Source organism: Delphinapterus leucas, chromosome 20, assembly GCF_059928025.1.
Source record: "Delphinapterus leucas isolate spDelLeu-1000000601 "Yukka" chromosome 20, BTC_Dleu_Yukka2, whole genome shotgun sequence".
Lineage (NCBI taxonomy): Eukaryota > Metazoa > Chordata > Mammalia > Artiodactyla > Monodontidae > Delphinapterus > Delphinapterus leucas.
In genome coordinates, this window is record NC_143148.1 from 54,503,590 (window position 1) to 54,518,783 (window position 15,194).

Sequence of the window (15,194 nt, forward strand, 5' to 3'; positions counted from 1 at the left end):
AAAGTATTGTACAGTTGTATTTGTCTCTTCTGGGCTTAACCTTTCGGAGGAGAAGTAAATACTTGGATTCCATTCTAAGAAAGGCCACACTGCTAAGGATCCTTGAAACCCTATACAATAAATTGAGATCTGACCTATTTGGAATTAATGATTTAGACATCTTCACCATAGTTCAGTGACAGAAAAAAGACGCGATCCAACACCACCATCTGGTTGTCTTTTCCGCCTGCCAATGTGAAACAGAGAATAGATATATATTTGCACAATTACTGCTCAACACTTAAAATGTTAGTTATCATCCAAATGCTTGAAAATCATAACAAAACTTGTGCTACCAGCAAGACCACCTTGATGTCCGTGAGATGATCTGTTATGACGTGTACCACCACATCTATATCTTGACGTTTGGGTCATGGTGACGTCAACACATGGTCGTTCTCTGCTTGGTGAATCACGTTGTCACCATGCTACATTCATCATAACAACATATTCTCCAATTATTGCAACAACATGATTTTTTAAATGTTTGAACTCTTAAAAATGTGGCTGCTTCAGGCACTAAGCACCAGATAAAATATTTTCTACCATATATAAGGGGCAATTGAGAGAACTGAGCACCATCCCCCTGGAGAAGGTAAGACACGATAGTAGTCTCCAAATATCTGAACGAAACAGGGACTGAATTGGCCTGTGTGACTCCAAGTGGAAAAGGAAGGACAAGTGACATGATCAAGCTCAGTCTAGAGGAGATCTTTTTTTTTTTTTTAACATCTTTATTGGGGTATAATTGCTTTACAATGGTGTGTTAGTTTCTGCTTTATAACAAAGTGAATCAGCTATACATATACATATATCCCCATATCTCCTCCCTCATGCATCTCCCTACCACCATCCCTATCCCACCCCTCTAGATGGTCACAAAGCACTGAGCTGATCACCCTGTGCTATGTGGTTGCTTCCCACTAGCTATCTATTTTACATTTGGTAGTGTATATAAGTCCACATCACTCTCTCACTTCGTCCCAGGTTACCCTTCCCCCTCACCCTGTCCTCAAGTCCATTCTTTACATCTGCATCTTTATTCCTGTTCTGCCCCTAGGTTCCTCAGAACCTTTATTTTGTTTTTAAGATTCCATATATATGTGTTAGCATACGGTATTTATTTTTCTCTTTCTGACTTACTTCACTCCGTATGACAGTCTCTAGGTCCCTCCACCTCACTACAAATAACTCAATTTTGTTTCTTTTGGTGGCTGAGTAATATTCCATTGGATATATGTGCCACAGCTTCTTTATCCATTCATCTGTCGATGGACACTTAGGTTGCTTCCATGTCCTGGCTATTGTAAATAGAGCTGCAATGAACATTGGGGTGCATGTGTCTTTTTGAATTATGGTTTTCTCAGGGTATATGCCCAGTAGTGGGATTGCTCGGTCATATGATAGTTCTATTTTTAGTTTTTTAAGGAACCTCCATACTGTTCTCCATAGTGGCTGTATCAATTTACATTCCCACCAACAGTGAAAGAGGGTTCCCTTTTCTCCACACCCTCTCTAGCATTTATTGTTTGTAGATTTTTTGATGATGGCCATTCTGACCATGTGAACTGATACCTCATTGTAATTTTGATTTGCATTTCTCTAATGATTAGTGATGTTGAGCATCCTTTTGTGTGTTTGTTGGCAATCTGTATATCCTCTTTGGAGAAATGTCTATTTAGGTCTTCTGTCCATTTTTGGATTGGGTTGTTTGTTTTTTGGATATTGAGCTGCATGAGCTTCTTGTAAATTTTGGAGATTAATCCTTTGCCAGTTGTTTCATTTGCAAATATTTTCTCCCATTCTGAGGGTTGGCTTTTTGCCTTGGTTATGGTTTCGTTTGCTGTGCAAAAGCTTTGAAGTTTCATTAGGTCACATTTGCTTACTTTTGTTTTTATTTCCATTCCTCTAGGAGGTGGGTCAAAAAGGATCTTACTGTGATTTATGTCATAGAGTGTTCTGCCTATGTTTTCCTCTAAGAGTTTTATAGTGTCTGGCCTTATATTTAGGTCTTTAATCCATTTTGAGTTTATTTTTATGTATGGTGTTAAGGAGTGTTCTAATTTCATTCTTTTATATGTAGCTGTCCAGTTTTCCCAGCACCACTTATTGAAGAGGCTGTCTTTTCTTCATTGGATATTCTTGCCTCCTTTATCAATAATAAGGTGACCATATGTGCGTGGGTTTATCTCTGGGCTTTCTATCCTGTTCCATTGATCTATATTTCTGTTTTTGTACCAGTACCATACTGTCTTGATTATTGTAGCTCTGTAGTATAGTCTGAAGTCAGGGAGCCTGATTCCTCCAGCTCCATTTTTCTTTCTCAAGATTGCGTGGCTATTTGGGGTCTTTTGTGTTTCCATACAAAATTTGAAATTTTTTGTTCTAGTTCTGTGAAAAATGCCACTGGTAGTTTGACAGGGATTGCATTGAATTTATAGATTGCTTTGGGTAGTACAGTCATTTTCACAATATTGATTCTTCCAATCCAAGAACATGGTATATGTCTCCATCTGTTGGTATCATCTTTAATTTCTTTCATCAGTGTCTTACAGTTTTCTGCATACAGGTCTTTTGTCTTCTTAGGTAGGTTTATTCCTAGGTATTTTATTCTTTGTGTTGCAGTGGTAAATGGGAGTGTTTCCTTAATTTCTCTTTCAGATTTTTCATCATTAGTGTATAGGAATGCAAGAGATTTCTGTGCATTAATTTTGTATTCTGCAACTTTACCAAATTCATTGATTAGCTCTAGTAGTTTTCTGGTGGCATCTTTAGGATTCTCTATGTATAGTATCATGTCATCTGCAAACAGTGACAGCTTTACTTCTTTTCTGATTTGGATTCATTTCTTTTTCTTCCCTGATTGCTGTGGGTAAAACTTCCAAAGCTATGTTGAATAATAGTGGTGAGAGTGGACAACCTTGTCTTGTTTCTGATCTTAGAGGAAATGGTTTCAGTTTTTCACCACTGAGAACAATGTTGGCTGTGGGTTTGTCATATATGGCCTGTATTATGTTGAGGTAAGATCCCTCTCTGCCTACTTTCTGGAGGGTTTTTATTATAAATGGGTGTTGAATTTTGTCAAAAGCTTTTTCTGCATCTATTGAGATGATCATATGGTTTTTCTCCTTCAGTTTGTTAATATGGTGTATCACGTTGATTGATTTGTGTATATTGAAGAATCCTTGCGTTCCTGGGATAAACCCAGGATGGTGGATGATCCTTTTAATGTGCTGTTGGATTTTGTTTGCTAGTATTTTGTTGAGGATTTTTGCATCTATGCTCATCAGTGACATTGGCCTGTAGTTTTCTTTCTTTGTGACATCTTTGTCTGGTTTTGGTATCAGGGTGATGGTGGCCTCGTAGAATGAGTTTGGGAGTGTTCCTCCCTCTGCTATATTTTGGAAGAGTTTGAGAAGGATAGGTGTTAGCTCTTCTCTAAATGTTTTATAGAATTCGCCTGTGAAGCCATCTGGTCCTGGGCTTTTGTTTGTTGGAAGGTTTTTAATCACAGTCTCAATGTCAGTGCTTGTGATTGGTCTGTTTATATTTTCTATTTCTTCCTGGTTCAGTCTCGGAAGGTTGTGCTTTTCTAAGAATTTGTCCATTTCTTCCAGGTTGTCCATTTTATTGGTATATAGTTACCTGTAGTAATCTCTCATGATCCTTCGTATTTCTGTAGTGTCAGTTGTTACTTCTCAAGAGGAGATCTTTCTAATACTCCAAGCTGTCCTGAACTGGAAAGTCACCTTTAAAGGCTTTGCAGTGCCTGTAATGAGAGGCGTACTGGCAGTAGACAAAATGACCACTTGGTGGGGATGCTACAGAGAGAATCCCTGTTTTAGATGGGACGTTACTTCAAATTCCCGTTTCAACTCAAGAGCCATAGATTCTAAGAAAGTATACATTCCAGGATTCTCAGCATTCCCCCCCGCCCCCCGCCTCCCCAGGTTGAGAAATCCTCCATTTTGGGTAAGATACGTTGTCTTCAGAAGGCGCCTTCAAAAAGGCACCTCCACTGGCAGAAGGAAGCAACACATTGACTCACTGGCATCATTAATAAGAATGAGTTGATCCAATTGGCTCCTTCCCCCTGTAAGGCTAAGTGCAAGTTTGCCAGAAATGGAACATTGGCCAAGCAAGGATGACCTCAAGGAAAGCTCTAAGACAGAATGATGGGGTTGAAAAGGAGACCCAATTCAACTCAATCAGATGGAAGTAAGTCAGAAAAAGAAAGACAAATATCATATGATATCACTTATATGTGGAATCTAAAATATGACACAAATGAACATATCTATGAAACTGACTTACAGACATAGAGAACAAACTTGTGGTTGACAAGGGGGAGAGGGTTAGGGGAGGGATGGAATGGGAAGCTAGGGTTAGCAGATGTAAGCTATTACATATAGAATGGATAAACAATAGGTCCTACTGTAGAGCACAGAGTACTGTATTCAATAACCTATGATAAACCATAATGGAAAAGAATATTTAACAAAGAATGTATCTATATGTATGTATAACTAAATCACTTTGCTGAACAGCAGAAATTAACACAGCATTGTAAATCAACTATATTCAATGAAAAGATAAAAATAAAAAAATAAAGCTCATGTTCTTAATATAGCATACCATCTTCCCCGTCAGAAGGCAAGGATAATCCTTACCTAGACTTCTACATCACGGCAGGGTTTGCCTTCTCCTTGGGAGCCCCAGGACTGAGCAGCTGGGAAGCCATGTAGGCTGCCACCAGGAGATTTGCTTCATCCTTGGTGGGCGTGCACCATCAGGAAACCCACATGGGTGTTTGGCCCCAGCCCCAGCATGGGAGCCACTGACAAAGTGCTGAGGCACCCAGCAAAGAGCCATACTATCCCGCATCCAGTTAAGTCACGGGTGTGGGTCTGGACCCACTACTGTCACTTAAGTAACTTGTCCTCTTCCAGCCTCAGTTTTCCTCTCTGTAAAATGTGCATAATAACATCCACCTTGAAATATTTCGTGGTTCAAATGAGGCTAAAGTGAAGAAGGGCCGGTACCTAATGTACAAACTGTCTTTTGCTTTTTTCCTAAGGCAGGCCGTAGAGTGGTTAGAGCATAAAGCTCTGAAACAAGGCTGATTGTTTCCACTTCTGTGTGATCTTGGGCAAGTCTCTTAACCTCTCTGTGCCTCAGGGTGCTCACCCATAAAATTACTACAGTAATAGAACTTACTTCATAGAGACATAGTGTTCAAAGAGACTGAGAATATTGACTGTTGAGTGCCAGTGCCTGGAGCAGAGCTTGGCAGAGAATAGGGTCTCAGCTGAATATGGCCTCTGGGGCAAATAAGTACCAATAGGTATTGACCGTTATTTATATTGTTATTATTGTGTTATCTTTCCCTGGCTTATCTTTCCTCTGGCAAGACCAAAGCACTTCTCATCTGCCAAGAATCTCTTCCTCTACTTCTATATTCTCTTTCCATCTAACCCTTCAGTCTGACTCTAGTGGGGGATGGCAGGAGTCCTGCTGATGTGGGCAAAATCAGTGATGCACACACATACACACACACACACACCCTTGAGTCGGGAAAAGGGCTGCACAGATAGACACACCACAGGCTCCTAAAGCAGAAGAGACTTCCTGCGAGCTAGAGGTTTTGTTATTCACTGTTCAGACAGATTGAATTCTGTCAATTATTACCCAACTAGTTATCTCTCCAGAGGTCATTTAAAAAAAATGCGTGTGTTTGTTGTGGGTGAGTATGCATCTGTGTTGTGTGTGAAGCGGGCGTGCGGGGAACAGTCAAATAGGAAGTGCTCTAGTATTTACATTAAACTGCAGACTGGTTTAAATTACCCACCAGGAAATATGTGGCTGTATGAGTATGCTTAATTCATGCTCATTCAAGGTGTTCCGGTGCTGTTTTCTCCCCCTCCCTTCTTGCCTCTCCGTTCAAATAACCCAGGCTGCCTGCAGCCTGTCTTTGCCCATTTGACTCAACTGGCCCTGAGCACGGAAAGGAGAAGAGAGTCTCTGAGAATGGGCACTTTCTTCTCTGAGCCAGGATGGCTTTACCTGACTGTCACCGCAGTGCTGGGAGGAACAATTTTTTGCAAACTCAAGAAGAACCAAGGGCAGGTGGGGAGAAAGGTGGTCTGCCTGGCGGGCCTCTGGGGAGGGGCTTGCCTGCTCAGCCTGTCCCTCTTCTGGGGCTTGATCCTCTTCTCCCTGTCATGTTTCCTCGTATATACTTACTTTTCTGGCCAAGAGTTGTTACCTGCGGATCAAAAGGCGGTGCTGATCACAGGTAAGCGGACGGCACTGAGATTCCCCCTCAGGGCGGGAACTGACACTTGCTTTGCCTTAGGGGGACTCTTTCAGATTAGTTTTAAAAAGAAAATACTTGGCATGGAGTAAATGAAAGCACATCCCCAGTGTCTTTCACTACACTGTTTTGGTTTGCTTTCTTTAGGAAGTGCACTTGAGGGGCTGATGGTGAGAGGGACTGGGAAAGGGACGTGCACCTAAGCCACGAGTTTGTTAATTTCCCAGCCTATGTAAGAGTAAGCAAACGCCGTTTGTTTGTTTCATTGTAGCCAGGATTGTCGCCTCGGTTTTTTGAAGCTTAAACCAAATTTCGTTCTGAGATGAATGTTCAGCTGCGTTCTAGACTTGGCCTCTTATTCCCTAGGTGCGCAAAAAAGCTGTCAAATTTATGTTATCCTTGTACTTTGCTTCATTTTTTTAAAGATCGAAGAGACTTACCTGGGCTGGAAATTTTGCGGTTTTCCCCGACTGCTGTCAAGAACCTTGTATCTCATCTGAACCTTTGTCTTCAGATCTGTCATTGGACCACTAATATTTATTAATTGGATCAAGCCGGCAGCGTGTCCAGGAGGCGGCTGCTCGTTGGCTGAGCTGCCAGCTTTTTCCTTCTTTTGTGTTTCTTTTTCCACTGCAAGTGTGAGGCCAGATTAAATTCCTGGGTGTTGTAAAACTGGTTTGTTTGGTTGTGAAGTTTGACTTTGGATAGGGCTTTAATTAGGATCACCACGGTGTTATCCTAACCTAGAAAGCCCAGCCAAGGTGAGGATACCAGCTGCAGAATCGTTTGCCGGGAGGTCATCACCCCACCCCACCCCGCCCCCCACCCCCAGGCTGTGACCTGCGGGAGTGAAGGCAAACGGAGTGTGAACAGAAGCAAATCAGGCAGTTGCCCAGTTCAATGAGAAATGGACTAGAAAGTGACTTGTCTATCTTGCCTTTGACTTTAACTCAATAGTGAAATTCTCTCTTAAAATGAGACACAAGTTGGCCCTTGCTGGAGTTGTGAAGCGCTGTAGAAATAAAGCTTCTGCGATGAAAAAAAAATAACCAAAACAGTTCAAAGGTAGAAAATTCAGCTGATCCGTGGGATGCTTATCTCTGTGAATGTCTGGTATCACCTGGAATCATGCACCCAGAAGACTGGCTGTGTTTTCCACTCTTCCACTTGAATTCTCTGGGGCTAGCTGGGTGAAAAGCTATAATAGCAGTATAAATTTTTCTGTTCTGTGTGTAGTAGCAAGTACCCATGGTCTTCAGGGTAATTCTAGGTCAAATTTATTTTTCGTACTTTTCCACTTGTACGAAAGAAGACAGAACAATTAAGCATGTTAAAAAAAAATAATAGCGATGCTGTGGTTGACACTAATGGAACATGATCTCCTGGAGGTCCAAATATTCCTGGGAAATCAATTTCAGGGAGCAGCGCTTCTAAGGCTCACAGATAAGAATACTAAAGCTTAGGATAAACAGAGGCAAACTTCAAGGTAACGGAGAAAATAGGAATTATCTCTGGCTTGTTTGTCTTGGCAATGTTCTTTATCCTCTGCTTTTGAAGATGTAGGCATGCAGAAACGCACCAAATACACACCCAATTCAGTTAGTTCACATCAGCCATTGAAATGTCCTGACTTGTGTTCAGTGTCATGGAAAATGACTGATTCAATTAGGCAATTTGAGCCCAATGACTAATCTCTCAATGAAATGCTTAACAATTAGAAAGCTTCGAATTAAGAAAGGAAAGACGTACATTAAGGCTAACTGAAATGTGCCTCTCAGGTTCTTTGTCATTTTCATGAAGAATGTCATAGATTCCACATAATTCCAAAGATGCTTTCAAGACCTTTGTACTAAGTAGGGAAATTTTAAATGACTTCATTTAGTTAGACCAAAACTCATTAAAAAATAAGTCATCGTGACTTGGAATAACCTTTGTTTCAGGTTGGCTTATGTTACAAATTGGTACACATTTTAGTGTCGGGGAATACAGAGAGAAATGTCTCAGTATACATCAAAACCATAAATATTATTCTTTTATCTGATAATTCAAGATTTGGACATTTCTCTTAAAGAAATAATCTGAAATGTAAAAAAAGGGTAGATGCAAACCAAAATGGCACATTCACAAAGTTGTTCAACACAACCTTATTTAAAATTGTGAAATATCAAAAGCAATCAAAATGGTGACAACATTGTAAAATTAGTAAGAAAACAATAAATGTCATTAAAAATGAAAAAAAAAACAAACCCGAAATGGTGACAAATTACGGTATATCCTCTGGATGTAACAATAGGCAACAATTAAAAATGACAACCACAGGACTGCGTTATAACATGGAAACTGAACTAAGAGAAAACACTCCGGGGATCTAGGTGTTTGGATAAGACTGCCTCTATGTCACATGAAGAGGAAAAAGCACTGGAAGGAAACAGTCTGTGAATGGTTGGATCAGAGTACCTGGATTTGTTTTTCCCTTAGAATTACTCTAATACAGTTATATTACTTATATAACAAAAATATTTAACAAAGAGATTATGTTAAGAGGGTGAAGTCCATCTTAGTGCCTAGTTAATTATGGATCCAGGTGTAAGACAATGACAAGAACAATTTCAAAAAAATCTTTTTCTTTGAGTCCCCTACTTCACTTTGCTAAGATAAAGATCTTTTGTCTCCGAGACATATACTTATAGCAAGAAGAAGAAATAAGCAAGCACTGGGCATTTGAATACACATTTGTCCTCAAGGCCCCTGAAGCCATAGCAGCCATTCAATTTTTTAAATAACTCTAAGATTAGTGAAGAGCAGGTCCACAAGATTGCAATAGCGTCTCAAGCACAATGCAGTGAAAAGAATGTTGAAGTCTGACAGGCTTGGCTTTGAATCTTGCATTTGCTTTGCCTTAGGGTAGGTTCTCCAGGGGCAGGGCTTGAGATGAAGATCTGTGTGAAAGGGATTTATTAGGAAGTTCTCCAAGGAACAGAGGTCCCAGAGTAAGGAAGATGGACAGGGAAGGGGAGGAGGCCAAGCCCGGGTTCAGCATCAAGAGAAGCCTGCTGAGGGTCCCATGTTGGCTTAATCCCCCGGGGCAGATCTGGAGGCACTGGTAGGTCACAGGTGAGAGCCATCCCCATTGTGGGCCAGGGAGCTGTACTCCTTATACCCTCACACCTCAATCATTAGTTAAGGGCTGTCACCCTCATCCTCTTTGGTGGTAGGAGGGGAGGCTTAAACTCCAAGCACTTCTGGCTCTCCATGCTCACTGGCTAAAAGGACCCCAGCATCCTGGGCAGCCCTTGGACAAAGTCGCAGGTGGCTGGGAGTGAAGGTGGTAAGGATTAGAGCACCAAAAAATGGTCAAGGGATCTGGGGCAGCATGACATCTGCTACATACCTCTTACTAGAAGTGTGATCCCTGAAAGTATCCAGTTTTAGGCTTTTGAACTTCTGTTTTCTCCTCTGTAAACTGGAAATGATACACACACACACACACACACACACACACACACACACACAGTCTCATAGATGGAGTTAGTAGATGAGAGAGGGAGAGGAAGGGAGGAAGATAGGAGATTCTGTGTGTTGACCAGGTGGGGTTGGGGTTAGGGAGAATAAGAAGAGAACAAAATGAAAAAGGAACAGCTGACAAAGAAATGGAAAGAAGAAACACCCATTTATTCATTCAACTATTGATTGAGTCCTTGGTATGTGCCATGTATTGTCCAGAAGCAGTGGAGGAAGAAAGTTAAAGACCATGCAGTTGTTATGTTGTTAGGTGATGGGATCTGAGTTCCCAGTTGTCCTTAACCTTGGACCACATCCCCTGGGGGTTCCTTCATCTTCTTCCGAGGTTGTGCATTGTCATTCTCAGCCTACCCTTTGAATTTTGTAGAAGTTACACAAGTAACTTTGATGTTCCACCCTCAGGGCTTTCATCCTGGTCCCTCCAGTGTTTCTTGCCCATCTCGAAAGTTCACTACTGATTTGGCATCTGCTGCGTGCAAGGCAGACACCTGGAGGCTTTCCTAGTCTACTGGGACAGATACGGCCGCAGCTCACTATAGCCATGAGGTGGGGTACAGAGGGTGCCTTCAGGAGGGTTCCCAGAGTGCCATGGGTCCCACTGTTGGGTGCAGGAGGGGCCTCATTAGGAACTGAAAAGTAGCTTTCTACAGAGAAAATGAGGTCTTCCAGGCTAACTGGTTAATCAGGTATGACACACATCCAGCCCTCATTAAAATTTGTTGAGTTGGAGAATTTTAATTGGAATTTTCAAAATTGGGTACAATGGAGGAGAGATCAGGGAGGGGAAGAAAGATATGTTTGATGTGGAAGTCTTTATCTTATGCTCCAAACAAAGTGCCTAGGTCGATGGTGACCCCCTTCTAGGACTTATTAGGTAGTCTAATTAAGGTTCTACAATGGAATACTGTTGGCATCAGCTTGGGATTTGGGCTCCTTTGACTTTAGTCGTAGACTATTGTAATGGGTAAACATTGACAGTGGACTAGGGACTAAAGCAAATAACATCTCTGCACTCAGAGCTTTACACACCTTTCATATTTGATCCCTATAACCCTAATAACTAACATGAATGCGGAAACGGTGTCCAAAGTCCCTGAACTACTAAGCAGCAGGCATGGGACTAAACCCAGATCAGACCCATTTGCCATCCAAAGCCTTTTTCTTAACCACAGTTATCATCAGTGTTATAGCTACAGTCACTAGTAGCCTATAAAGGTTTCCAGGGTAGAAAATGTGTCCATTCATCGGCAAGTGAGTGTTGAGCATCTTCTATGTGCACAAGGCTCTGCTTGAGACAGAACTTGGCAATTGATTGGATGCAAGATATGCCCATGAGAGAAGATAAAATGAAGGCACCATGGATGGGGATACCTTTGAAAAGGGTGATAACTGAGGGAGGACATATGGTGAATGTGACTTCGGGTTTGAGTTTGAGGGCAGTGAGGGGGCAGTGCAGGTGAAGAGTCATTGGCAGTTGGAAATACAGACCTAGACCTTGATTAGGTTTGGAGAAGGAGGATGGAGAAACACAAGCAATATAGTGATGGTTAATACTACAAAGGAAGATAAATACAAGGAGAAATACACCAAGACACATATTAATCAAACTGTCAAAAATTAAATACAAAGAAAGCATATTAAAAGCAGCAAGGGAAAAACAACAAATAACACACAAGGGAATCCCCATAAGGTTAACAGCTGATCTCTCAGCAGAAACCCTACAAGCCAGAAGGGAGTGGCAGGACATACTGAAAGTGATGAAGGAGAAAAACCTGCAACCAAGACTACTCTACCCAGCAAGGATCTCATTCAGATTTGATGGAGAAATTAAAACCTTTACAGACAAGCAAAAACTGAGAGAGTTCAGCACCACCAAACCAGCTTTACAACAAATGCTAAAGGAACTTCTCTAGACAAGAAACACAAGAGAAGGAAAAGACCTATAATAACGAACCCAAAACAATATAGAAAATGGGAATAGGAACATACATATCGATAATTACCTTAAATGTAAATGGACTAAATGCTCCCACCAAAAGACACAGATTGGCTGAATGGATACAAAAACAAGACCCTTATATATGCTGTCTACAAGAGACCCACTTCAGACCTAGAGACACATACAGACTGAAAGTAAGGGGATGGAAAAAGATATTCCATGCAAATGGAAACCAAAAGAAAGCTGGAGTAGCAATTCTCATATCAGACAAAATAGACTTTAAAATAAGGACTATTAAAAGAGACAAAGAAGGACACTACATAATGATCAAGGGATCGATCCAAGAAGAAGATATAACAATTGTAAATATTTATGCACCCAACATAGGAGCACCTCAATACATAAGGCAAATACTAACAGCCATAAAAGGGGAGATCGACAGTAACACATTCATAGTAGGGGACTTTAACACCCCACTTTCACCCATGGACAGATCATCCAAAATGAAAATCAATAAGGAAACACAAGCTTTAAATGATACCTTAAACAAGATGGACTTAATTGATATTTATAGTACACTCCATCCAAAAACAACAGAATACACATTTTTCTCAAGTGCTCATGGAACATTCTCCAGGATAGATCATATCTTGGGTCACAAATCAAGCCTTGGTAAATTTAAGAAAATTGAAATTGTATCAAGTATCTTTTCTGACCACAACGCCATGAGACTAGATATCAATTACAGGAAAAGATCTGTAAAAAATACAAACACATGGAGGCTAAACAATACACTACTTAATAATGAAGTGATCACTGAAGAAATCAAAGAGGAAATAAAAAAATACCTAGAAACAAATGACAATGGAGACACAATGACCCAAAACCTATGGGATGCAGCAAAAGCAGTTCTAAGGGGGAAGTTTATAGCAATACAAGCCCAACTTAAGAAGCAGGAAACATCTCGAATAAACAACCTAACCTTGCACCTCAAGCAATTAGAGAAAGAAGAACAAAAAAACTCCCAAAGCTAGCAGAAGGAAAGAAATCATAAAAATCAGATCAGAAATAAATGAAAAAGAAATGAAGGAAACGATAGCAAAGATCAATAAAACTAAAAGCTGGTTCTTTGAGAAGATAAACAAAATAGATAAACCACTAGCCAGACTCATCAAGAATAAAAGGGAGAAGACTCAAATCAATAGAATTAGAAATGAAAAAGGAGAAGTAACAACTGACACTGCAGAAATAAAAAAAATCATGAGAGATTACTACAAGCAACTCTATGCCAATAAAATGGACAACCTGGAAGAAATGGACAAATTCTTAGAAATGCACAACCTGCCAAGACTGAATCAGGAAGAAATAGAAAATATGAACAGACCAATCACAAGCACTGAAATTGAAACTGTGATTAAAAATCTTCCAACAAACAAAAGCCCAGGACCAGATGGCTTCACAGGTGAATTCTATCAAACGTTTAGAGAAGAGCTAACACCTATCCTTCTCAAACTCTTCCAAAATATAGCAGAGGGAGGAACACTCCCAAATTCCTTCTACGAGGCCACCATCACCTTGATACCAAAACCAGACAAGGATGTCACAAAGAAAGAAAACTACAGGCCAATATCACTGATGAACATAGATGCAAAAATCCTCAACAAAATACTAGCAAACAGAATCCAACAGCACATTAAAAGGATCATACACCATGATCAAGTGGGGTTTATTCCAGGAATGCAAGGATTCTTCAATATACGCAAATCTATCAATGTGATAAACCATATTAACAAATTGAAGGAGAAAAACCATATGATCATCTCAATAGATGCAGAGAAAGCTTTCGACAAAATTCAACACCCATTTATGATAAAAACCCTGCAGAAAGTAGGCATAGAGGGAACTTTCCTCAACATAATAAAGGCCATATATGGCAAGCCCACAGCAAACATCATCCTCAATGGTGAAAAACTGAAAGCATTTCCACTAAGATCAGGAACAAGACAAGGTTGTCCACTCTCACCACTCTTATTCAACATAGTTTTGGAAGTTTTAGCCACAGCAATCAGAGAAGAAAAGGAAATAAAAGGAATCCAAATCGGAAAAGAAGAAGTAAAGCTGTCACTGTTTGCAGATGACATGATACTATACATAGAGAATCCTAAAGATGCTACCAGAAAACTACTAGAGCTAATCAATGAATTTGGTAAAGTAGCAGGATACAAAATTAATGCACAGAAATCTCTGGCATTCCTATACACTAATGATGAAAAATCTGAAAGTGAAATCAAGAAAACACTCCCATTTACCACTGCAACAAAAAGAATAAAATATCTAGGAATAAACCTACCTAAGGAGACGAAATACCTGTATGCAGAAAATTATAAGACACTGATGAAAGAAATTAAAGATGATACAAATAGATGGAGACATATACCATGTTCTTGGATGGGAAGAATCAACATTGTGAAAATGACTCTACTACCCAAAGCAATCTACAGATTCAATGCAATCCGTATCAAACTACCACTGGCATTTTTCACAGAACTAGAACAAAAAATTTCGCAATTTGTATGGAAACACAAAAGACCCCGAATAGCCAAAGCAATCTTGAGAATGAAAAAAGGAGCTGGAGGAATCAGGCTCCCTGACTTCAGACTATACTACAAAGCTACAGTAATCAAGACAGTATGGTACTGGCACAAAAACAGAAAGATAGATCAATGGAACAGGATAGAAAGCCCAGAGATAAACCCACGCACATATGGACACCTTATCTTTGATAAAGGTGGCAGGAACGTACAGTGGAGAAAGGACAGCCTCTTCAATAAATGGTACTGGGAAAACTGGACAGGTACATGTAAAAGTATGAGATTAGAACACTCCCTAACACCATACACAAAAATAAGCTCAAAATGGATTAAAGACCTAAATGTAAGGCCAGAAACTATCAAACGCTTAGAGGAAAACATAGGCAGAACACTCTATGACATAAATCACAGCAATATCCTTTCTGACCCACCTCCTAGAGTAATGGAAATAAAAACAAAAATAAACAAATGGGACCTAATGAAACTTCAAAGCTTTTCACAGCAAACGAAACCATAACCAAGACGAAAAGCCAACCCTCAGCATGGAAGAAAATATTTGCAAATGAAGCAACTGACAAAGGATTAATCTCCAAAATTTACAAGCAGCTCATGCAGCTCAATAACAAAAAAACAAACAACCCAATCCAAAAATGGGCAGAAGACCTAAATAGACATTTCTCCAAAGAAGATATACAGAATGCCAACAAACACATGAAAGAATGCTCAACATCATTAATCATTAGAGAAATGCAAATCAAAACTACAATGAGATATCATCTCACACCAGTCA

General features: G+C 40.2%; 1 protein-coding gene across 1 annotated transcript in view; it reads left to right on the forward strand.

Annotated features, from left to right (window-relative positions):
• The first annotated feature begins 5,752 nt into the window (after positions 1–5,752).
• Positions 5,753–15,194, forward strand: part of HSD17B2 (hydroxysteroid 17-beta dehydrogenase 2) — a 75,194-nt gene continuing 65,752 nt past the window's right edge. The window contains exon 1 of the mRNA XM_022582823.2: positions 5,753–6,334. Coding sequence (XP_022438531.1) covers positions 5,923–6,334 — 412 coding nt within the window. The 5' untranslated portion in view covers positions 5,753–5,922. The remainder of the gene's footprint in view (positions 6,335–15,194) is intronic.